General features: G+C 41.3%; 1 protein-coding gene across 3 annotated transcripts in view; it reads left to right on the top strand.

Annotated features, from left to right (window-relative positions):
- Window positions 1-3,860: 3,860 nt before the first annotated feature.
- Window positions 3,861-25,524, top strand: part of gpsm1b (G protein signaling modulator 1b) — a 29,340-nt gene continuing 7,676 nt past the window's right edge. The window contains exons 1-11 of one of the 3 annotated variants that reach the window (XM_040157369.1): window positions 3,861-3,922; window positions 16,193-16,414; window positions 17,483-17,618; window positions 17,994-18,136; window positions 19,952-20,075; window positions 21,527-21,642; window positions 21,952-22,107; window positions 22,205-22,313; window positions 22,422-22,536; window positions 24,596-24,666; window positions 24,784-24,954. In XM_040157369.1, coding sequence (XP_040013303.1) covers window positions 3,885-3,922; window positions 16,193-16,414; window positions 17,483-17,618; window positions 17,994-18,136; window positions 19,952-20,075; window positions 21,527-21,642; window positions 21,952-22,107; window positions 22,205-22,313; window positions 22,422-22,536; window positions 24,596-24,666; window positions 24,784-24,954 — 1,401 coding nt within the window. In that variant the 5' untranslated portion in view covers window positions 3,861-3,884. Of the gene's footprint in view, window positions 3,923-5,908; window positions 6,054-6,495; window positions 6,639-16,192; window positions 16,415-17,482; window positions 17,619-17,993; window positions 18,137-19,951; window positions 20,076-21,526; window positions 21,643-21,951; window positions 22,108-22,204; window positions 22,314-22,421; window positions 22,537-24,595; window positions 24,667-24,783; window positions 24,955-25,524 lie in introns of those variants that run through there. The other 2 variants (XM_040157367.1, XM_040157366.1) reach the window with 2 other exon arrangements.

The raw sequence follows: 25,524 nt of genomic DNA, 5'->3' as shown, positions 1-25,524 counted from the left end.
CTTCTTCATTGGCAGGGATATAAAAGCTGGCAGCTACAGAAGCTTTCTGGCACAAATTAATCCCTATACATGCTCATACAATATCAGCGATGTGTTTCTAATGATAACAAATCCCACAAATGCTGCCACAGGCTACGCACACACAACCAAGTGTCTAAAATCCTGGTGATTTATCCAAAACAAGTCAAACCAACATACCACCGACACATTAATTTCCAAGGCACAGTGGGTGTCGTTCTTAGTGCAGCAATTACCAATATTCTGAAAGAATGTCTATCCTTTAAATTACCAGGTGGCCAGGCAGTATTTTATTTCAAACCTTTCACGGTCAATTTCACTCAAGAGGATTATGCAACATACATATTTTTCCTGTTTTTACTGGAGAGTGAGCGGCTGGTAAGTGCAAGGTGGGACTCTGAAAAATGGAAGGCTGACCCCAAGACCGACCCTCACATTGGGCAGGACGGAAGACACAAACACAGCCTTCTTTGATGTTGCTTTACATTACATGACTTGTTTTCTTTGGACCAAATAGATGTGACCACTGTGATTTCCTGTCACTGACGAACTTAATCCGTTATGTATTTTGCTTTTATGAACAGCGATGGAAGAGTACAACCTACCCAATATATGAAGGCAGATGGTTTTGTTTTTGTAAAATGGGCTGGCTCATAAAAGAGAAACAAATTTGAGTTGCTGAGTTTAAATCTGAAATCAGCTTACCGCAATCTCATTTCGCTTTTGTTGCTCCTTGTTGTCTGTAATGAGCCTTTGCCTTTTCTGCCTTTACAGAAGATCCAACTGATATATAGCTGAAAGATTAAGCCACAAAACACAACAAAATATAAAGCAAGGGAGAGAAGAAGATAAAAAAAAAACAGAATTTAGAAGTATAAAGTGGCTGCCTGGTGGGGCTTATTATTCTGAATGCACAAATGGCATTTCATTAAAATGAGTGGTTCCTAAGGCAATGACATAATATCAGACAAAAACAAATACACTATAAACATTCTCTGAAGATTAGTGGCTGGTCCTTTGTCATCTAGGAATATTTTTCTCATTACCCTCAGTTAAACGAGGAGTTCTGAATAATAAAGAAATCTGATGTAACAGTAAAGTGACATTAATTTAGGTAATATATACACACACAAAATGGTACTGTAAATAGTAAAATAATACCAAATCATCAATATTTTCATATATTTTTTTATGTATACATACATAAATATACATATATATGTATATATATATATACATACATATATATACATACATATATACATATATGTATATACATATACATACATATATATATATATATATATATATATATATATACACACACATAGACATACATGCACACACACACACACACACACACACACACACACACACACACACACACACACACACACACACACACACACACACACACATATATATACACATACACTTACATGACGACATATATATGTATATGTTTTAAAAGAACACCGGCTGTTTCTTTCATGATTTTCTTGCACCAAATTATAAAATTCACAGAAATCTACAATCACTGACAGCCGATGATCCTTTAAGCTAATCAGACAAATTTAATATTTATTCTGTCTTATCCTATATTTATTAAGGAACACTTGATTTCCTGTTGTGGCGGGTGAAGGGGTTCTGAATTGTGTGGATGTCTGTCTTTATACATTAACAGCGTTTTCACATATCTGAATCTCATCATACGTTGTCATGTTGGTATCAGCATATTAGTGCGATAGAAGAGGAGCATTATGGAGCACGGCACTGAAAAGCCATAAAACCTGATACTCTGCAACCAAAACAACAGGATTGCCAACATCACAGCACAACAGCTGGGAGCATAACTGCACAGCCACTGGATGTGTGCTGTATCTCAAAGTGACAGAAAAACCCTTTTACGTCCTTAAACGTACTTGTTACTGCGTATGCATCCATGCTTATGTGTGCCAGCACTGGTCCAGTTTTTGAACATTTTATTTCAAATGAATACAGCAACAGACCAATGCCACAGAGCAGTAATGGAAAAAAGATATAATACTGGAATATGTCTAGTCTTAAGAATTCACGAAAGGGAACAATTGCACAAAGGCAGCTGTAATTTAATGACACAAAACACAATGAGAATAAGTAATAAAAAGTTATTAACTAAAAGCCAAAAATCATTTAAAAAAAAAACAAAACACGATTGTAGGTATAATGTCTTCACGCAGATTGTTCCAGTAGAGCCATGACCACACTGTCATTTTGGACACGGAATCTTTTCAAACTTATGTTGCCTAAATAACAGACAAACAGGCTTAATTTAATGCTGATTTTATATGTTATTTAAAAAGACATCATGAAAAAAAATCAGCCTCGAGAAAAACCCAACACTATAGGAATCGTAAAGGCAGTATTTTCGCATTCCTATTGAACTGTATTTTATTGTTGGGTGTTCAGATTACTGTGAATACACGAAAGGAACTACAGGACGTCCTGCAGTTCCTCTCATGTGTCCCCCCTGTGTCTCCGTGATGCTCCAGCATGGGGGGAAACAGATTTAGTGCCCTGTCATTCACCAGTGCATTGCTGCCATCCTATGGTGGACCTCAGGTACTGCAGAGACCTCTTTATGTGCGCAACTCAGTCTTTCCAAAAGCTCACTGATAGGACACTGGTGGGATATAATTATACAAAACAAAAACAACATGGCTAACACATTTTATAACATGCTGATCATTTAATTATATACTATCCATCGGAAGTCGTATTTTTTTATCACGTAAATTCATATGGAAATGTTATACAAAAATGTAGATTAATATTCAATTGGAGTGAGATAAACAGTTTAAAAAAGAATGGATCAATCTCCGATTAACATGCAGGTAACTGTGAGGTAGTAAAAGATTTCAAACAAATGAAAGATTATTGGGAACGGCATTGCATGCTCACTCGGTGCGTCTCTGAAAAAACAAAACAAAAGATATGAGACAGAAACATAAGAAAACATAAGATGAGACCAAATTTATGATTTTACTATTTCACAGAACATCTCCTATCACTGCTACCTTTTCCAAAGCGCTACTTGTTTTAATGTATTAAATTCCAGGCAGCAGATGTTCAGGATAGGTAGCCAGAGCCCCGGGAGAGAGGCTGCATGTCTGCCTGGGGAGCAGCAGCAGCACCACCACCACATTTAAGAATTATGAGGACCTTGCCTGACCAGCTGCTCTAGATGGCACAGAAAAGCCCCTCCATTTCCTCTATGACAGAGGAATGGACCCGAATCAGAACCAGATATTGTTTTTTTCCCCAACTGACACATTATATAGTCTACTCTCTATGTGACATTTTTGTTACCTTTCTGATAGTACTTCATTGTGTTATGAACCTAGAACATACGCTTAAGATATTCAGATGTGTTTCACAAAACACTTGCAGCATAAAGCTGGGGCAGCATCTTGAGATCCAAAAATATGGCAGTGTGTAGTTGTCAGGGCATCGGCAGGGGTTGGGGTGAAGGGGCGCCAGGGGAAGACTGCAACGTGCCCAGCATAAGAACTACAGCACCTCGTATGAAATGGCAACTAAATAAACCGAATGAGAATATAGACCGTGATAGGACAGGAATGAAACAACTCTATGTGAGGGGAAAGGTTTGTCCCAGGGCTCTGCATCGCTGATGATTTACCCACCAACAGCCGTAAGGAAGACTGCCATAGACCTGGGAAGGTGGTGCGACGCAGATCTGGGTGACAAGGTAACGAGTCCACGAGATGCAGGTGCAGGCAGCTGGAGGCGTTTTATGGGAGAGTTCGGGATTGTCAGGCGAGTGGGAAGCTGCGGTGCTCGCAGTTTGGGAACAAATTACTCTGCTAATGTGGCCGATGACAGCAGTGATGATATATCAAAGGAGGTACAGTGCAAAATGCTAGGCCAGCATATAGAGTATGTGTGGCTGGATACGTTAGCTTGATATACTGTAACTTACACATCAACAGCATCACTTGGACTCCTCTTTCTCACCACCTGTTAAGTGTGAACCCAATGATCACCTAGTGAATTCAGAAATTTATAAGAGAATCGTCTACGTCTCCCATGTCATCTGTCCATCCATTTTTTTTTTTTGTTGTTGCTCATCCTGGTCCAGGTCACCGTGGCAGCAGGGTAAGCAAAGTAGCCCGGATGCAGGAGAAGGGGAGAGGGAGGTAGGAGACTTCTTTGTCTTTGACTTGTTATACAACTGACCCCCAGGTGGTTTTACAGCGCAGCTGGTTTGTGCCAGTGAGCTGGGAGCAGCTTGCCCAACATCGGGCGCAAAGTGGGTGAAAGCTGCACAGACTGGCAGGTCGGTTGACTCTCGCTGGGTCTAACGGTACTGGCGACACAGTCACATCTCGTTTCAAAGGCCCTGAAATCAAATTTGGCCATCAGCTTCTCATCATAGGTGATGGGGTCTGACAATTGCATGCCGAGGCTAGAACAGTTTGTCACATGGCAGATTTACGTTTTTAGTATTTTTGGCCTTTGCTCTTCTCACTGGTTTCCACGCACCAATCAGGATTTAGCAGTCAAAGTGTGATGATAGCCGCGGAGCCGTTTGTGAACGCTGCCAGCACTGTGAATCAAACCTGATCAAACCAAACCCTCACAGCCCCCTTTGACGCAGATTAGCCGAGTTTTGGAGTGCTGAGCCCTTGATAAATTACAATCTTTCCCCCCCGAACCCTAACTTTGATTGATGGGTCGTTTTTGTCATGAATATTTAAAGGCAGTTGAAAAGCACTTTAGATCGGAAACCGGGTTCTCAAACGCTTAAAAATAATAACACCATCATTCAACCTTCTAGTGAGCGAATCATAAGTGTGGGCAGAGCCACAGTTACCACTGAGCACAATGAAGTCATGTCTTCTGTATTTTTACTGGGAATCTGTGGGATTTAGAGGCCCGGGGTGAGGTTATTTTACAGGCCGATTGCGGCATTTTTTTTTTTTTTTTCAGATTTAGATGGGACTGTGTTTAGGCCGTTGAATAAATTACAGAGTAAAGGATTCCGTAATTTCCCACCAGAATGTAATGGCAGCACGGGGAAGACTTTAAGACATAATTTAGTATCAGTTGGTAAAATGTAGCATGGGAAAATCCAAATAACTTCGTATTATGGGGGATTGATTGGACTCATCCTGGCTACAGCCCCGATGAGAGGTTACCAGATCAAATGACTGAGCTTCAAACTCCCAATGTAAAATGAAAAACACCCTGTAATGTCTGGGAGGAACTAATGAGGAACAAGGAGCTTGGGGGGGGGGGGTGTTTCAGTGTTTTAATTGTATCTGTCTCGTCGCACAGCGTGTAAATAAAACCCACGAAGAGTAACTAACACCCCCCCCCCAAGCACTTGTTTGTTTTTTTTTGGTTTGACCCCGAGTGGTTTCACGCCCCGGGCTTGCCGCGGTGACGTCGCAGCTGACGCGCCGTGACGTCACCGCCGGGTGCAGGTGAAACGCGGCGCGAGGCAGACGGAGAGAGAGAGAGAGAGGGAGAGATAGAGAGAGAGAGAGACACGAGGTTTGGCACCGACGGCAAGACACCGACGCCTGACTGTCCACGCACGGAGCGCGTTGACGAGTGTGAAGGGCGCACCTCGCCCGTGGCGGCAACATTCAACGATCCCACACATAAGCAACTCCCCGGCCCGTGACGCGACGCCCGGGGGGGGGGGCGGGGCCGTGGGTCTCCGTGGTGTACTCGAGCACCGCCTCACTTCCTCAGCAGCTGCCATTGCTGTGGCGAATGGGGGAAGAGGCGAGGGAGGGAAAAGGGGGGAGACGCAAAGGACGAGAGAGCGAGCGAGAGAGAGAGAGAGAGAGAGGGAGGGAGGGAGGGAGGGAGGAAAAGGGTAGCTGCCTCCGGAGGAAATCATTGTGAAGGGGCCTCATAGCGGGAGGAAGCGAGCTAGGAGGCCGGCAGATAAGCAGCGGTTCAATGGCTCGGTCCGCTGCGAACGGCGTGGACCAGGATCTGGCCAGCAAGAGGCTGCACTCAAGGTAAGAACCCCAGGGGGTACATCGACAAAAACGTCCGGTGTGTGTGTGTGTGTGTGTGTCTGTGTCTGTGTGTGTGTGTGTGTGTGGGTGGGGGTGTGTGTGTGTGTGGGGGGTGTTTGTCAGGAAAAAGAGAAAAGGGAGCGGCTGAATGGAGAGAAAGGAGGGAGAGTAGCAGAGGCTGCCAGCTCAGGGCATTGCTTACTAAGGAGGAGCCAGGCAGGGGGAACATGACCAGCCAGCCCTCAGTGATTTAAAGCCCAAGACCCAGCCATAGTCGCGGCCAAAGCGCAGATCCAAGCCTCATTCCTGGCTCGGGTCATTGAGCTGCTGCGGCTGGAATGTACAGACTGAGAGGAGCCTCATAAGATGTGGACGTAGGAGGAATAAAGCAGAGAGAGAGAGAGTGGGAGGGAGGGAGGGAGGGAGGGAGGAAAAGGGTAGCTGCCTCCGGAGGAAATCATTGTGAAGGGGCCTCATAGCGGGAGGAAGCGAGCTAGGAGGCCGGCAGATAAGCAGCGGTTCAATGGCTCGGTCCGCTGCGAACGGCGTGGACCAGGATCTGGCCAGCAAGAGGCTGCACTCAAGGTAAGAACCCCAGGGGGTACATCGACAAAAACGTCCGGTGTGTGTGTGTGTGTGTGTGTGTGTCTGTCTGTGTGTGTGTGTGTGTGGGTGGGGGTGTGTGTGGGGGGGGTGTTTGTCAGGAAAAAGAGAAAAGGGAGCGGCTGAATGGAGAGAAAGGAGGGAGAGTAGCAGAGGCTGCCAGCTCAGGGCATTGCTTACTAAGGAGGAGCCAGGCAGGGGGAACATGACCAGCCAGCCCTCAGTGATTTAAAGCCCAAGACCCAGCCATAGTCGCGGCCAAAGCGCAGATCCAAGCCTCATTCCTGGCTCGGGTCATTGAGCTGCTGCGGCTGGAATGTACAGACTGAGAGGAGCCTCATAAGATGTGGACGTAGGAGGAATAAAGCAGAGAGAGAGAGGGAGAGAGTCTGTCTGCAGGTTGGACACACTTGACCGTGGACAAGGCTCTGGTTTTAAACCTGCAATGTGGGTGTAAAAACACTCCGTGTGTGTCAGGAGATCACTTGGGTAGTACATGAAGGCAGATGCACAGGCTCTGTGGGCCAGAAAGGTTACCACTTTTACGCCATGTTTGCATACTGGGTGTATATGTGATATCCACGTACCCTCTTATTTGCAAATCTTCTGTCTTTTCTTTGTCTCCCCACTATCTCTATTTTCTCTCTACCTATATGTTATGGAATAGTTTTAACTTGAACTTGTACCTGCATGTCAAAGCCAGTCCCAACTGAGTATTATCAATAGTGTGTCCATTATGCAATAGCTTGAGATACACTATGGTTACTCAGTTTTGACAAAACATAGAAAACTGATGAAAATCAGTACTATATTTTTATACTTCTTAATACTAGACCTGCAACTGTTATTATTTTCATTATTGATATTTTCTCAATTAACCCTCAATTAACCTATAGACTCTCAGAAAATGGTGATAATGCCCGTTATGACATATTCAGATGACATATTGTTTTATTCGACCAAGAGTCCAAAACCCAAAGACGGTCAGTTTGCCATCATATACGACAAAGCAAGGCATCAAATTCTCACTTTTGAGAAGCTGAAAGCAAAATTTGACACAATTACTCTACTGTCGAAAAAGTTTGAAAAGTTTTAGTTAGTCAGATGACTAAGTGATCGATCGACTAATTGTTTCAGATCTACTCATTAACGTGCACATACCATGCCCGTGGGTCAGTCTCACCGGTCTCCATATTTTAGACACAACTGATCAGGTTTTGGTAAAACTTGTGAGAAGGAAACGTCACTACTTTGTTGTTTTGACATCATGGAGATTACAGTTGCATTTAGTCAAGCAGAGTAAATCAGATCTACCACTGACGGATTATGCAAAACTTAGGGAAATAGTGTAACGAATAACTGCACGGTAACCTTTCCGAAAGGAATGATTTCAGAGAAAGGCTACAAGTCGGATCGAAGTGATACAGTATAAGTTAACAACTCGCTGCTTCATTTGTGGGGGACATAGACTAGTTATGATTGTGGGATGTACTTCGAGCAAACACATTTACTATGCTGGAAACTTAGCCATCATTAAACTAACAAACATTTAACAGAACCGTCTTTGCCTCCGTGTTTTTGAGTAAAACCATGTGACACGTGACACCACTGTGACACCACTGTGACACCCCCCGCCCCCCTTACCCCTCTCCCGCTGCATTTGAAGCCCAGTGTCTGTGACACAGAGCGGGCTGCTGGGAATGTTAATAACAGTTGAGTTGTGAAGTGACATTCAAAAGCCCTGAAGGGTTGTCATGACCCTGACAAACACACACACGCTCCCACACACACACACACACACACACACACACGCACACACTCAAACATATACAAATAAACACACACAAAGATAAATACACAAGAGTGAGTCACAGTGCCGGTTATGATCATACGGCCAGATCTGCCCTCTGTGATTGCTATTGTTGTATTTTACAGACAGATAAAGGCAATACATGACCTTTCTACAATGAGGGTTGTGGATAGATTATCTGTGGGACAATAAATAATTATTCTTCTATCTATCTATCTGACTGTCTGTCTAAAATGCTTAAATTTTGTTACACCTTTTGTTCCCAGACATTCATTCTATTTATTGGATATTGCCAAAATGAAAACGGTGTCTGGTTATGGATAGAAGCGGCCCTGAAAATTGTGTTTTAAAACTTATATCTACTTACATTAGTTCTGGTAACCGGTCCGATTAAATTAAATGATACTCACTGTACTGAAACCTTGGTTAGATTTATATAATCTTAATCTATAATCTATATAAAAAGCAAAACAATTTAACTTCCTTATTTACACATTATGTGTGACCCAGTCTTAAATCATCCACAGAATGTTTCTACAGAACATTTCTGACAATCAAAAGGCGGTGTCCTTAAATGTCACCTGATTGTGAAATGATAAATGCCTGGTGTTGGAAATGGGCGTGCTATTTGATCCTGTCACGTTATTCACAGAGACTTGATCACTGATCTCAGATATGAGTGCTCATGAAAAGAATACAGACATTTTTTTATTCAGAACTGAAATGTTTTAAAACCAAATTTCAGTTTAAATTGACAATATTTTTGAGCCAAATGCTGCAGTGAACCTCCATCGTGTACATCCACTTTAAATCTCGCAGTCACACTTTTAAACTACAGAGCTCTGGAAATATTACACTCGTGGAAATTTTTTTATTTTCTCTTAGTATTTTCTAGGGGACCGTGTTAGATGTTGCTGCCCCATTAATAGCACCTCTGACAGCAGGGTTAAGAGTTGAGAGAAACAGAATCATGGAGAATTAAAAAAAAAAAAGCAGTTTTACAAGAGAATCGGACAAAAGAAGAAAGAAGGGGAAAGCTCTGCTCTAACTGAAAGAGACATGCACTGCAAGAGGAAAAACATTCCTAGAGAGTTTCTCTATGGTTTCCCTGACAACTAGCCGTGGCACTCTGTAATTATGGCTGGATTACCACTCTGAGCGCAGAGTGTCTTAGCTAAGCCAAGACTCATGGGAACAGTAGAGCTCCCAGTAAAAAAGGTAAAAGAAAATTTGGCTTATTTTTACTTAGAATTTAAAAAAAAAAGAAAGAAAATCCATCAGGTATTGGGTCAGATCTCATATCGAGGTTTGCAGTTCCATATCTGACCATTGATTACACTTCAAAATTGTACTATTCATTATAGATTATGTGACTCTATAGATTATCCTGCTTCCTCTAACTATATCTGACAGTAAGCAAGGTTACTGTTTTTTGTATATACATTGTGTACATATACTTTATCAGGTGGATACGTCACACTAATTAAAAAAAAACCAAACATGCGGATGCAGTTTGAGGAAGAGCTTGTTACGCAGTGGTTAAAGTGAGGGATCAGAGTGACAGTAGATTTATCGTGCAGAGGCTCAAGTATCAAGTACAGTTGGAAACACAAACCAGAGACTAATGCTGATTTGGGGTTTGTGCGGTTCTGGTCATGGGTATGTTTTGCTTGAGGGACAGTTTTGATCACATAAAGGTTTGTTAAATCAACCCGGACCAGGAATACGTTTCTTTCAGACTGGTGGAACTACTGTTAATTGCTCGAATATTAGTCAAGGCTGTTGCAAAGTCACGGTAAGAGTGTGGTCTTAATGGAGTTTTTACTAAAAAAAAACACTTAATGGAAGAGGTGATACAGCAGGTAGGAGGTGTACATTGCAGCATTGCAGCACTAGCCCATTGTTCGACATTTTTCACAGAGGATTCTTTTCACTACTAATTCTGAAAATCTGAAACATGATACCGGGGGTTTTCTGTTCATACGTTATGTTCAGCTAAATGGTTATCCGTTACTGGTCTGTTCCCTAAACTTACTTAGGAAAACTTTGAGCCGCCGAAACCTAACCCTAACCTAATGTTTGTCTTTTTCTTTCAGTTGTCTTTTACAGTGAAAGCTTTTTATACCAGAAGAGCATAATCTTCCCAATTTTATACAAACAATTTATACATTGTGATTCGTGACGTGACGAAGGCTCATTGTTCACATTATACTTTTTTTTCCACTGAAGGGACAAACCTGAGACACGGCATAGTTGAGCTTACACACAAACCTCTCTTTGACCTCCCCAACGTACGCACTGAAACCTGTCCAATGTGTTACATGTACTCTGTGCTACCATGGTAGCGGCACTGGGAGACTGTTTCTCTTAGACCGCAGGCGGCCTATTATGGGATGAGTGTCTCCCAAACAGACCAATTAGAGTGGTAATCAGAGGAGAGAGAGGCAGACTGCACTGCACAGATCCGTTCTTCCACCTTCCACAGAGACGGCGAGAATGAAAGTCACTTTGTGAAAATCATTGGATGGAGACTTATCCCTTCCTTGTCTTTGATTTGTTGTCTCTTTGCGTTTTTTCTTACATGTCCATAAATGCCTTTTTTTCCTCATGCTTATATCCTTCTTTCTGTCTGTCAGTTAACCCTCAAGCTAGCTACTTTTCGTTTACTGACTTTGATCAAGATGAGTGATGATATATTGGCCTGTTACTTTACAGCAGGTAAAAAAGTTTTTTTTTTTAACCATGTTGCCAGGCCTTCTTTAGGTTACACCCATTTTCCACAAACTGTTTTAAAGACCAGGGTCTTACAGTTCAGTGATGGTTTACAGAGGCCCCATCACCATCTGCAGCTGGATTCAGTGTCCCTATGTTCTCCTCCTCATCTTCTGTCCTTCCTCTGTAACAACGCCTCGGTAGCAACCTGCCTCAGCTGCTTCCACGAAGACACTGCGTTGGTGTCTTTGCAAAGCCTCAGCATCCACAGTTGACTGGAAAAATGCCAGGTTTCTACCCTACCTCCTTGAGCCTTGCTGTCAGATCGAAAGATTTCCTCTCCTTCTTTTTGTATTCTACCTACACCCTTTCTTCTCGCTATTCATTCCTGCTGAGGGATTTCAGAGCTGGGGCGTTTCCTCCATTAAAAACGTCAACTGTTGCAGACGTAGTTGCTGCTGTTGAGTCTGTTTGTTTAATGCCAAGGATATGACCTTGCACATTTTCATTGACTGTTATCTACAACGGTAAGCAGCTCTGCCCACTTTTCCAGAGTGATGACTTTCGTTTGTTACCGCGAGCCCTTCGAAAAGATGTCGGGAGTACTTTTGCCCCAGGGCTTGGGTATGTCTCTCCGACAACGGCAAGATTCATTTGTTATGAACAAGGAAGGCAGTTTGGTCAATTCATTTCACCTTTTGGAATAAAGGGAATGTGGAAACTGAATGTTTCAGATGTTTATTCTTGCCCCAAAAAGAGCCACTAGTTAAAACTGAGCTTGTGTAGTACTTCTATAACTTCATGTATTTAAATGTTTGTTCAGACTGATAATATAGTACCAGTGAAGACCGGGAGAGTGTGGGGATATGACAGTATATACTGTGAGATTGTGGGCAATGTTGCACTTTAATGAGCTGGACTTTTATATGGCAATATTGAACTTTAATTATTATGATTATGATTTTCTACAGTGTGATGAAGTACTTTTACTTAGGAGGTATTAAATGTGATTATTTTGAATTCGACTAAAAAGCCAACAACAGACATTTCTATCTTATTATTTAATCCATTAACATTTTCTCAACTGATTACTCAGAAAATGTACTATCTCACAATATATATCAATAACAGAAAATAAAAGTCCATATAGGGACAGGTGATTTTTTTTTTTTTTTTTTTTTTTTTCTTTCTTCCCGCATAGTCCACACGGAGAGAGAGAGATATAAGCAACAAAGGAAAGAAAAGACCCTTTGATGGAAACTCCCGTGGTGAGTTATACAACAATTTTCTTGTCAGATCAAAGAGGGTACGGTACAGTCTAGCTATCATCTCAGCCTGTTGGATCAGGATGTGGTTTTGAAGGGGTCATAAGCCCTTTTCACAGAAGACCAGAAAGAAAAGCATACGTGTTGATATTAAAAGTTGATAGTGACGGCTGAATTCCATTCAGCTGCTTCAGTTTCAGGGTCCTGGCTTACTGAGCCGTTGTTAATGCTATTATGAACACCTGTGCTTTTTCTGGTAAAGACAAGGCAAAATGTCTGCTGTGAAAAAGTCCTAGTGTGGTCATAGGGGTAACTCGTGTATTGAGACACATCTTTGTGCCTGTAGCGTGTGTGACAGAGTGGAAGGAGATGGGGGTACTGTCAACAAAACTAACTGACACAAGGACATGTCTAACAACTGGCAAATAGGGGGCAGCAGTTCGATTCCCTGGAGCAGCAGGGGAAAAAAAATGTGGACGGGGGGGTTTTGAATGATCAGTGCTTTCACCTCCCTCGACATCCACGGATGAAGTGCCCTTGAGCAAGGCACATAAACCCCCAACTGCTCCCCAGGTGCTGCAGCTGTGGCCGTCGACTGCTGTGCATGCGTGTGTGTGTGTGTGTGTGTGCGTGTGTGTGTGTGTGTGTGTGCGCTCACTGCTCCTAGTGTGAGTATGTGTTCACTGCTCATGGATGGATTAAATGCAGAGGTCAAATTCCTGTGTGTGCAACAAAAAACAAAACAAAAACACACTGGACTGATTCTAAGCAAAAATAAATAAAATCCCAATATAATTTGTTATTGTTAATAGTTACTCCTATGTCAAGCTTGTCGGTACATGTATGACGTTTCCATGACCTTATGCTCACCAATTTTTGAGTGCATTTTGCACATACAACATTATTGTTGGCTGTATGGAAATAAAGGACAGAAGTTATCGGAAGTGTGAGAGTCAGGTTTTTAATGTAATGGAGATTAAAGTATACTGATCGGTGTATAGAATTTGTGGATCCAACCAGCTAAAGCCAAGTTAATCTTTTCAGTAACCCACTGGCTCAGTGAAGAATCATGCAAGATGTTAACCACTTAATTGGAATTTTTCATTATTTGGAAGTGAAAAAACTGTACTTGGTAATTATGTTAAACATTATGTACGTTTTGTTTCCAAATTTGGATATTTATCTGAGAATGTTAAATTATGTGCACTTACTAAATTATATGTTGTGTAAGGCATTAGAATCAAAATACAACATTTAAGGGTTTTTACCAAGAAAAACAGACAAATAACATTAACGTAAATGAAGAGTTCCCATCTTCAAATGAGTTTGATTTTAATTAAACTAATTGAAAATGTGTGTACAAGTGCGGTCCTGTTATTTATAGCCTTACCGTCTCTTCACTCACAATCTTATTTGTCCTGGCAGGTGACCTAATAATGTTTCTGCTGGTGTCAGCAGATAGATGGATTAGCCTGGGCCACTCAGTGTCCTGTGTGGTCTCTTCCAAGTAGTGGCTGGTTGCTGGATTAGCAATTCTCTCTCTCTCTCTCTCTCTCTCTCTCCCTGCCTCTCTCTCTCCCACCCTTCCTCTCTGTCTCTCATTGGGGCATTGGTCAAGCTTAGAGGTATTGCGCTCGCTTCGCTGTGACAGACTCTCCACCGTGCTCTCACCAAGAATGTTCCCTACATCGTACAATCCCTCTTTTACATTGTGGCTCATAATGGCAAGGCACAACAATGGATCTCTCTGTCACAGTTGAGGACAGGTTGAAGAGGATCAAAAGAGAGAACACATTTCTGTTGGGGATAGTAGGAACCGAATGACATAACAGCAACAGACATCTCAAACTTTTGATTAAATCCACTCGGATGAGTGAAACATGCCCTCTTTAGACTTTTAATCAGCATGTTTTTGCTAAGAAATACATCTGTAACCGGAACTGCTCTTTCATGGAATTTTTCTAATTCCCTCCTGACTGTCTCGGCTTCTGGAGTAAAGAGTCCACCATTCAGTTTTTGGAACGTCCTCGAGGACTTGAAAAGCAGATGTGATTCTTGGCTGGTCTCGGACTGTGTAGAACTTCCAGCTGGAATGTGTCCAGGTTTGCAGCAACGTTGCTGACATCGTGGATTCTAGTTTAGTTATTCATTGGACAATATGGAGTTTGTATGGACATATTTTGATTGCATGAAATTTCATCTGGATGAGTTATGCCAGCTGATAACACTAAACGTACTTCTTGAATGAACTGTCATCTCCATGTTTGCTCATTTCCCAGAGTTTTTGACATAGCTAGCGCTTGTGAACCTTTACCCTCATGGCATCTGAGCCTTGCCCTCTGACTGGGGCAGAGAGAGCAGTGTGTAGACTTGTCCACCGTGGACCCCGACCTCAGGCCATGCTAAGGCCTTTATACTTGGAGCTACAGGTGTATGTGGACAAAACACGAACCAAGCAAAAACACAGGTACTGGCAGAACACTGAAAAGGACCAGTTCTGAGTTCATTTTGTTGCTTGGTTGAGCGAACCAAATGACCATGGTGAGCCACACCTGATTCTAGATCAGGACAAGCTAAGAAAATTTGATCAGAAGATCACGTTAGTAATGTAAATTACTGTTAATTACCAGTTACAATGGACCAGTTAAATTAAAAAAGGCCTACCATTGTAATTACAGTCGAGTTTTTGGCAAGCAGGGAGACAGAGGTACATTTGCATATACATTTACACCTGACTTCAAAGTCATCATGACATGCATCTCTATGCTGTACCTTTTTTTTAATGGTGCCTTTTCTAAAACTGATTAGATTCAAGGATAATCCTTGCTTAACTCTAGATTTTAGTACCTTATCTGGAATTTGGAGCTGCAACCAGATTGGCTGGTCTTTAGTTTATCCTGGATTATACAGTGAATCTGGGATGTATTACTTTTCAAAAGATTAAAAACTAAGTTCCATCAAATACCTTTTTAAAATTTGAAAAATGTCCCACTAAAAATAAGGAACTTGTCCATAGACAATAGACTCTCTTTTACATTCTCTGAGTCAGCGTCATTGATCCAGCAGTTGCCAAGGCTTTGTAGAAGTGCTGGGAAGGCTCCTCTCTACTTAGCTTTTGATGGTTATTTCTGGAACGTGTGGCTTCTATTATGTCAGATTAGCAGGGTTGGTGAGCAGAGAAACACTGCACGGATCATTGACTGTTGTCACAGGACTGACCAACATCACTGATTTGCTGAATTTTTTTTTTTTTTTTTTTTTTTTTTTTCAGTGGCCACGTGAACTTTGAACAATCTTGTCAAATGACTTACTGTACTTAAAAAAAAAAGAAAGCATTACTATACATGTGAGGTTACTTTTAGTCTCTCTTACACTCAAAAAGTGCGGCAAGGCGGTTTGATATAGCCGAATGATAATGCAAGAAAACTCTGCGTCTTGATAAGTCCGACTCTTAAAAACAGGCTGGTATGAACAATAATGAGTTAAAAAGTGCAACACCTTTTCACAGTGCTCATCTCAGAGCTTAGACTCAGTTGCTCAGGCAACAGTCCACAGATATGGCTACAGACTACTTGTTGTCATGGTGATGTTGCCACTTTGCTCCTCACCGTGAGAAGAAGTTGCACTGCCACTGTAGCAAGGGGCCATATTACTGTACATTGTCCATTTTCTGATGTGCTCATATGTTAATGCCGTTTTTTTCTGTATTTTTCTGTATGTATGTGCAAACCTGTGCGTGCAACATTTAGGATGGAGGCCTCTTGCCTGGAGTTGGCCTTGGAAGGCGAGCGGCTGTGCAAGGCTGGAGACTTTAAAGGGGGCACAGCGTTTTTTGAGGCAGCCGTACAGGTCGGCACAGAAGACCTGAAGACCCTCAGTGCCATCTATAGCCAGCTGGGAAATGCCTACTTCTACCTCAAGGAGTATGGCAAAGCCCTGGAGTACCACAAACATGACCTTACCTTGGCCAGGTGAGCTCTGCATTCCTTCATTAGCTGCTACCTCCTGCATAGTAAACGATGGTCTCAAGTTGCCAGTACCGGTATTGACCTATCAGAAAGTTTTAGGAAAAACCCCATCTCCTGTTTGTTCACCCTCAACAGTATTTTTGACAAATCACAGTTCCCAGCCACAGAGAAAAGCATGCATTTATATATCCCAGCATTCCAAAGGAGATGAAACCCATACAAAAAGTGGCACACAGGCACGAAAACAGATTGAAGTCTCATCTTCATATTCAGTGAACTCTTAAATAGTCAAATAGAATTAATATAAATTGTGATTAACCCAACGATTAACCTGAAGGTGTTCTTGTGAGGTTGACCAGATTTCATATTGATAGTTAGGAACTGTCATAGGGGTTTTCATCTGGTTGAAATTGAAGGCAGTCTGCACAGCTGACAGAAAAAACAAAAGAAATCACTGTTTTAAATGTTTTTGATACATCAATGACTGCAGCGGATTGAAACAATACAATTTATAACTAATGAATATGGGGAAATTCTGCTGTGGCCATCTCTGAAGCCTGATTGCGTTTCCGTTCAAAAGGAATTTCTTAGTTGTGTTCTGATTAATCATTTTTGGCCAATGATTCTTCTCCAAAAGATTTTTGTTTACTTTGTCAGATGCATAAAGACCAGTAGGGATTTTATAATATTGACATTTAGTCTGACAATGAAAATTCCAAGAAAAAGTGAGGGGACTTTCATATAGTAACAGGTCAGCAGCTACCAGCTGGATAGTTAGTTTGTATGAGTAATCTGACCCCTGCAGTGAATGCAGCTGGTACGTCAGCAGGGAAGTGATTAAAGACCCTGGGGAGATTTACCTTGTTACATTACAGTCTCACCAGGGCCACTGGGACCTGATGCCAGGGAAGTAAGCAACCAATTAAAAATATACTATACGGCATCTCTCAATTAAATATTTTTACAGTACCTCAATGGCTATTGTTTAACTAAATCAACATTAACATAGAAAAACTGTAGTTTTTGCTCCTATGACTTAACACCAACAAATGTCTTTCTTTGCTTTCTCAGAACAATAGGAGACAGAATTGGAGAAGGAAAAGCCAGTGGAAACCTCGGTAACACATTAAAAGTGTTGGGGCGCTTTGACGAAGCTGTTGTGTGCTGTCAAAGACATCTGGAAATTTCTCAAGAGCAGGGTGACAAGGTAACATGCATGTTTCTTTTTTTTTTTTTTAATTTCAATAGTATCCTTAAAAGTCCTCAAAAAGCAACAATATACTGAGACCCTTTGCTGCCTGTATGTTTATCTGCTCCTTAGGCAACATCACAACTGTCCCACAGAACCTTTGTAAAATTAATGTCATTACTACCATTTAGTATAAATGCTTGCATTCGTTACTTTATTTTCTATGTCCAAAGAAGAAGATGCACACACACGCGCACACACACACACACACAAAATAAATCAAAGAAATAAAATCTGAATCTTTATTCTTGATAAATACACACACACTTTTTGCATCCTTGTTGACGCTTTTTTAACCTCTCTGTTCCGTATCTATTTAATTTCTGGCTCTAGGTTGGAGAGGCCAGAGCACTGTATAACATAGGGAATGTGTTTCACGCGAAGGGCAAACAGCAGCTATGGGGCTGCACCCAGGAACCAGGGGACCTGCCTCCTGATGTCAGAGAAACACTGCAGAGAGCCACTGGCTTTTACGAGTATGTATAGTTGACAGTGTAAAGAACACACACAACAGGTGCACGTATACCACGGAAAATCACAATTAAAGTAGTAGCACAGGCAAGAGAGTTATACTGCATTTTGTGGTGTCAGCATTGTTTTAATGCCGAAAACGCGACAATATTGTTACTTTTTGGTTTTCCAAAAAGTATACACAGAAATATCACTTAAATTGGTATGAATTGGGACTTTGAGCCCTACTTTGACTACCTGTGGTAGTTATTACAACTTCAGCTGTTCTGGAATACATCTGTACCTGCCTAGCACATCTGGATTTGAGTTTTTTTTTTACCCGCACATATGCTCTTTTTTTTTTTTTAATGTTTAGTTCCCAGCTTTGTCAGCACCGCTCTTTGACAGTTTCACAACCCTTTTTAAGAATATGTGTGTGTGTGTTTGATCCAAACGAACCGTCCAATTCTAAGATCTTGCACGCCCATTTGCAGAACAACATTTACTTGAATGTTCCCTTATTCATCTTCTCCTTCCGTGATACTTAAAAACAACTCTGCAGCGTGTCGCCAATATCACACTTTACAGCCGGGATGCTGTGAGAATTGATTATAAGTTGTATCAGTTCTCGACAGAATATCACTTTAGATTCTTGCTGGTGATTTCAATTTATTTTCATCGGACCATAGAATAACTTACCCCTCTACTCATGGTGTTTCATATGCCTTCTGGTAAACTCCAGGCTCATATGTGCCGCTGGTAAAAGTGGTTCCCTCAGGCTAATCTGCTTCATAGCCCGTTTTTGTGACATACTGAACAGATTGCTACTCTTTTGATAAGATCTTCTCTTGTTGCCACAGAACTGCAGTCTTGGCAGATTTGTCATTGGGTTGCTCAGTCTGGTCGGTGAACCAGCTTTTGTAAAAAAAATGTGCTCACTCTTAAGAAATATAATTCGCATAATATATCTCCATGCTATTATCTGAAATCTTTGTACAGATCTTTAAACTTCATAGTAGAGTGCTCTGGCATGCAAGTTTATCTAGTGGAACTGGAAACATTTCTTTCTAAATCAATCAACTGAGCAAAGTCAGTTTAATTGGTCAACATGTGGACTCCAAAGGACATTTAAAAGAGACTGACCGTACTTAGTGTCAATTTAGCGAGTGCCTTTGCAAAGAAAGTAAAATCTTACTGAGTGAACATATTGAAGCCCAACATATCAGGAAATAAGAAAAACATTTTCCGGTTTTCAGACATAATATACTTTGATTGTGTGGTTTGTGTGTAGATCCGTGAAAAATAGTCTAAAATAATCCAAATTAATCCAAAACCCTTTGGAAAAAGGCAATTTACTGGCGGGAATGTGTGCGGCTCCATGAATGTGAAGGAGGGTGGTGCTGAAAAATAGCAGCTTTTTTTTTTTTAGCCCGTTTTGAAATAATGGAGCTACCACCAGGAGTAGAAACTGTCAAAGACAATAGAAATGATTTATAGCTCAATACAATATACATATAGGAATAATTATTTTCTATGATCATGTGCAAAAAAAACTCCCCAAAAAATAAATTAACAAGAACCAAAAACCAGTAAGCTTTTTGTGTGTTGTAACATATCCTATCATGAACATATGGTATTATTTTACACCAATATTTAGAAATATATTTTAGACTTTTAGTATATTCAGTTGCTCTACGATGCCTGCATTTATGAATTGATTAAAATAAATTGCTTACTGGACGGACAAGTACAATGATGAAAATATTTAACATACGTACTAACAATCTGCCTAAGCGTCATTTACGAACCGCTGCTAAACTGGTGTGTACTCTCCACTGCAGGATGAACTTGTGTCTGGTCAAAGAACTCGGAGACCGAGCTGCTCAGGGGAGAGCCTACGGGAACCTGGGCAACACCCACTATCTGCTGGGAAACTTTGTTGAAGCCATCAAGTTCCACCGTCAGGTGAGAGATCCAGAATGTTTACCAGCATCGTATTCATACCGCCGCAGGGCACACGCGTGATATCAGCCCTGATGTTGTGCCATAACAGAGCAGTGACCTTGCACCAGCAGATCGGCACCGTAACTTTGCTTGTCACACCAGGTCGTTCGCCTTGCAGCTGTTCAGTGACTTTGTGGCTGGCCATGATAAGTCTGAACCAGATTGTGGGGAAAATGTTCTCGAATGGAGTCACAAATCAAGGGACTCAGTGCATTATTTTTTTAATCAAAAAATGACTAAAATTGTCTCATTTCACAAATTCATCACACAATAATATTATATGTACCTAAACTAAAACACATTATCATATTTTTGTTTTTTTTTAAATTTTTTTTTATATATCTTTAGCTTGTCTTGTCTAAACCCTGCGGCAAGGGATTTTTTCCACAGGACAAAATTTGATCTAGTGATAACCGCTTGTTACCACTAAATAACGAGTGGTTATTTAGTTTGTGTTCAAACATCGAAACTCAACTGCCGACAGTGTCCTGTTGAGCTTTAACCTTATAGGTGCAGTCAGAATGGACTGCCGTTCATTTCAGGGAAGAAGCAGGCTGTATGCGTTCGCTCCACGCTGAGAAAAGATCTTGCCTACTTTGCCTTGCACAGACTTAAGTCGGGCTAAAATTTTACATGCAAAATAGCAAGACTCGCTAATGCACAATCAGTTTGAGAGAGAAGGGGGAACTGATCTCTCATTCAGAAAGTATTGTGTGCCATCATTTTTACTGAATCCATGTTTGTATAATTGTCTGATTTGCCAAGGACAGGGATAGAGGGTAATTGCAATATAGTGTTTGATCAAAATGTGTGTTGTTTTCTTGTGCAGTGCTAATGTAAGATAGCTAGTGCTGCTACCCCCGCCAGCTTTTTCGCGGGCAAACTTCACCTCCGTGAGTTTTTAAGTGGGTCATTATCCGTCGCGGGCTGCACCAACACACAGTGTGCAGAGGTTGATAGCCTCACATTGAGGGGAAAAAAAAGGAGGAAATTGGTTTCTTGGTGAATCAGTGGTAAGTATGGCTTCAGGCCCGCTTCCCCCCATGTTTCCTGTCACTCTCCATTGCAAACCTATTGTTTCCTCGTGGGAGAAGCCAGTCTCTCCTCTCCTCCCCATCACAAATCTATCATTGTACCATGCAGGGGAGCACACTGCTTATAAAGGGAATCAGAGGAGCTGATTTGATGCGCCGCTGCTGCAGCAGCACCTCTGGTCATGAAATAATGTGCCCAACAGAGCTTGCAACTTGACCTTGTGTAACAGCCTCTCCTTGTACAGTGAGTCAAAAAATGCCTAAGAAAGGTAAAATGACATGAGAATTTGGTAGAACTTATCTGCTCAAATTAAGAAGAAGAATGAATGTATTTTGTTATTTTGGTTTGACTTGACCTTGCTGCTCTGTCATTCACAGCGATTATCCATTGCCAAAGAATTTGGGGACAAAGCAGCCGAACGACGAGCCTACAGTAACCTTGGCAATGCCCTGATATTCCTGGGCCAGTTCAACACGGCCACGGACTACTACAGGTGAGAAAAGAAGGCAGTCTGACATCTAGTGGAGGGAAGATGAAGTGAACCAGTTTCTGAGAAGGTGAAAATGTGACTGAAGTACGAATTGAATATGAAAAAAAACAAATGCATGACATGAACTCTTAAAATACAAAAAAGAAAATACTATGAGAATAGTTTTTTCAGCTATTTCATTTTTTTCTTGTAATAATTGTCTTCATTCATCCACCCTATTGCACACAACAAAACCTTCTCCATTTGTTACCCTCTGGATCTTCATTTTTTCCTTTACTCGCCTTCTTCATTCCTCTGTTTCTCTTTCTCTAGAAAAACTTTGCAGCTATCCAGGCAGCTGAGGGACCAGGTGATGGAGGCTCAGGCCTGTTACAGTCTGGGAAACACCTACACTCTTTTGCAGCAGTATGAGAGGGCGATAGACTACCACCTGAAACACCTGTACATTGCCCAGGAGCTGACCGATAGGTAGAATGAGCATGAGCAATGTCTAATGGAGACACACAAACATGCGTGAGCTGAGGAATAGTTTTTCAAATTTGCGTGCATGCTCATGCCTCAACAGGGTTGGCGAGGGCCGTGCTTGCTGGAGTCTGGGAAATGCATACGTGTCTTTAGGGAACCACAAACAAGCTCTCCACTATGCCCGGAAGCACCTGGACATCTCTAAAGAAGTGAGACATTTTCACAAATTCAGTAATTCTAAAAAAAAACCCAAAGTCTTCTTGCATTTTACCTAATTTTTTTGCCTCCTCGTCTCCGTCTCTCTATCTCTTCCTCAGATTGGAGACAGAAATGGGGAGCTGACAGCCAGAATGAATGTGGAGCAGCTGATGGAGGCTCTGGGGGTCAATGAGAGTGACCTTTCCCCTTGCAGTTCAGAGTTTGAGATGCAAGGTTACACTTAAAGTTCTTTCTACCTTTTTGGATGAGATATTAGCGTTTTATTGGTGAGCTTTGGAGGCGCTGGCAGATTTTGTTACCTTTGGACGGAGCCAGGCCAGCTGTTTCCAGTCTTTATGCTGAGCTAGCGGACTGCTGGCTGTAGCTTCATGTTTAATGGACAGACATGAGAGTGGTGTTGATCTTATCCTCGTCTAAGTTTCAGCGAGAAAGCAAATAAGCATATTTCTAAAAATGTTGAACTTTTCCTTTAAGCAAAAGTATATATACATATGCATACACAAATTTACAGAGTGAGAGAGTTTGATTTAAGAGAGGCTTTAATTTACCATATGTTTGTCATATACTCCCAATGAATGTTGCTAATGGAATGACACTTGATACCACTTATCTTTGCTTTGTCATTTAAACATGACATTGTTACCGTTCCCACTAATTATAGTTGTTCAGATAATGACACATGCAGACAGGCAATGTCAGTTTAACTTACATATATTAATTTACAAATACCAGTCTAAGAGTTGAGGTCTTTGCTCTTTAGTATAACACAATTATTGCACATTGTGAAGTGCTTTTAAATACAAATTAATATCAGATCTTTTTATCAGGTATATTGGTTATCATCTCAAAACAATGTGAGAATTAGCTCTTTAACCATCGTAAAGTGGGATTATATTAAGACGCCTAATGTTTAGATCCTTATATGGTAATAATTTAGCTTGTACAAAACACTTGAAGCTGATCACATTCAGCGTCAAAGGTCCACTGATTTTAGGTTTACTTTAGATTGAAGATTGATAGGTCTGTGCTTCTCCGTACGATTTATTCAGCTGTAGATTTTGCATAATATAAAACGTTGTAATTCATATACAACCTTAGATTTGTAAAAGAAGCAAACAAACACAAGAGTCATATGGCAGTCTCTCTAACTGTGGAATGAAATAATGACAATTTTGTCCTCTCCATCAGTGTTTTACATGCAGTTCTTTAACTGGATTTCTTGCACGTCATGTAAGCAAGTCAATCAGTTTCCTTAATCACGGCAACGGAAAGGGTGCGGCAGATGAAAAAGCCCAAGTCTGTGTGTGAATTTGTGTGTATGTTTGAATGTGTATTTGAATAAGGGACCTGTTTGTTTGCACTCTGCCAACTCTGGTTAGGGGAAGTTATCTTGGAGCTGTACTTGCCCTCCCACCTTAATGAAATGGGAACAAAAAATAATGACCATCGATCTCTAGGAAATTGTGAAAAAAATTGTATAGAGTTTTTACCAAGTGGTTTAGTAAATGGGGTTTATGAATCACCTCAGAACTACAGATAATAGACTTTTAATCCATTTTAAAATTGTACATTCTGGTCTTCTAACTTCTGTGTTCGACAAAAATAGCATGTGTGGGCTTGAGAGAGCTCGGCATGCTGTATGTGTACACAAGGTGGCCATATTAAATGTAAAACTAACTTAAGGTGAGACAGATAGATAAACAGTGTCTGTGTTATGTCTGAACTAAATGTGAGCGAGAGCAAGGGGATGTGTATATTTTTGGGGCAAGGTGAAGATTCTCGTTTTACCTCCGGCCTCATGAAGGTGAAGTCTGTTTTCAACATTATCCTCAAATCATAAAGTTGATAATTGTAGATTTCCCTCAAAAGACCCACCAACTCACATAATTGAGAAGATTTCAAAACTCATATATTGAATCACAGAGGAACTGTACAGACTCTATCTATACAATCAGCCTGGCTTTTCTTTGATGTTTCGCTCTCAGGAATCCTTCTACAGGCAGAAACTCACACCCATGTCCTACATTTCCCTCTCTGGTGCAGAGCTGGCAGACGGATGCTTAATCAGACTGTTTGCTCAGTTGTCTGCCTAAACCTCATAGCCACAGCGAACATCATGGGACCAACACTGACATTACAGGGTGCTGCAAAAAAAAGACAAACAGAGAGTGCCTCTCGCGCTTGAATCAGCTTATGAAACGATTTTAGAGTAAACTGTATGAGAGATTCTGTGATGTTATGTTTTTTTACCTATCTATTTTTTTTTCTATAGGAGCAAGACCCAAATTCACCAAGAGAAACAGCATGGACAGCGTAGAGCTGTGGAAGTTCTCTTCAGATAAGGTGTTTCTCACATTTCAGTACGAGACCCCAGGGAGAAATGTGCCTGTAAATGTGATCCCCACAACTCTCCCCAAACAGCCATCAACCCCTCAAAAACAATATGTTCTTTTACTGCAGAATGGTGAGAACCAAGACTTGGAAAGTATACCCAGGAGATCCAAGAGTCAGCTGTCACAGCCTGGTAAGAGGAAAGGCTATCCCGACAGTCAGTCATCAGATGAAAGGCCGTGGTTGGACTCTCCTGTAGATGCTGATGACATCACGGTGCAAGTCCCGCCTCCAGTGCCAGTGAGTGGCTTTATCCTCACGGCCGTTTTAGCTCTTACTCCGATCCAGTGTGCCACTATGTTACTCAAGTGGCGTCGGGTATAAGCTTACCTCAGGACAGGGCCACGCTAGCTGTTTTCCCCCCGGTTTCCAGTCTTTATGCTAAGCTAAGCTAACCGGCGCCTCACAGTAGCTTCATATTTACCGTACATATAGGAGAAGGGGGTATCAGTCTCCTCATTAGCTGTTGGTAAAACAGCGAGTAAGCACATGACCCAGAATGTCCAAGTATTGCTTTAAAGGTTTGACAAAGAATAACCAAGTTGACGGTTTTATAGTCATGTAAACATCTATTTTGGGCTTTAGCCTTGTAATTATTAACATTTCAGGCACATGAGCTATTGCATATTATTCTATTTTGAAAAGGTTTTACCGTATCATTTAAATGTGGAATTAATGTATAATAACTGAAGCTGTGATTATAAAATGTAAGTTTTGCACTTTCCTACACTACATACTGTATACTGGACTCAATACACAGTGTCCAATTAACAGTAAATCAAGTATGAACATTCAAACACTCCTTAGTTT

This window comes from Xiphias gladius, chromosome 20, assembly GCF_016859285.1.
Source record: "Xiphias gladius isolate SHS-SW01 ecotype Sanya breed wild chromosome 20, ASM1685928v1, whole genome shotgun sequence".
In the NCBI taxonomy this organism is placed as follows: domain Eukaryota; kingdom Metazoa; phylum Chordata; class Actinopteri; order Istiophoriformes; family Xiphiidae; genus Xiphias; species Xiphias gladius.
Note: the sequence above shows the minus strand (reverse complement) of the source record. Positions and strands in the feature narration are given on the sequence as shown.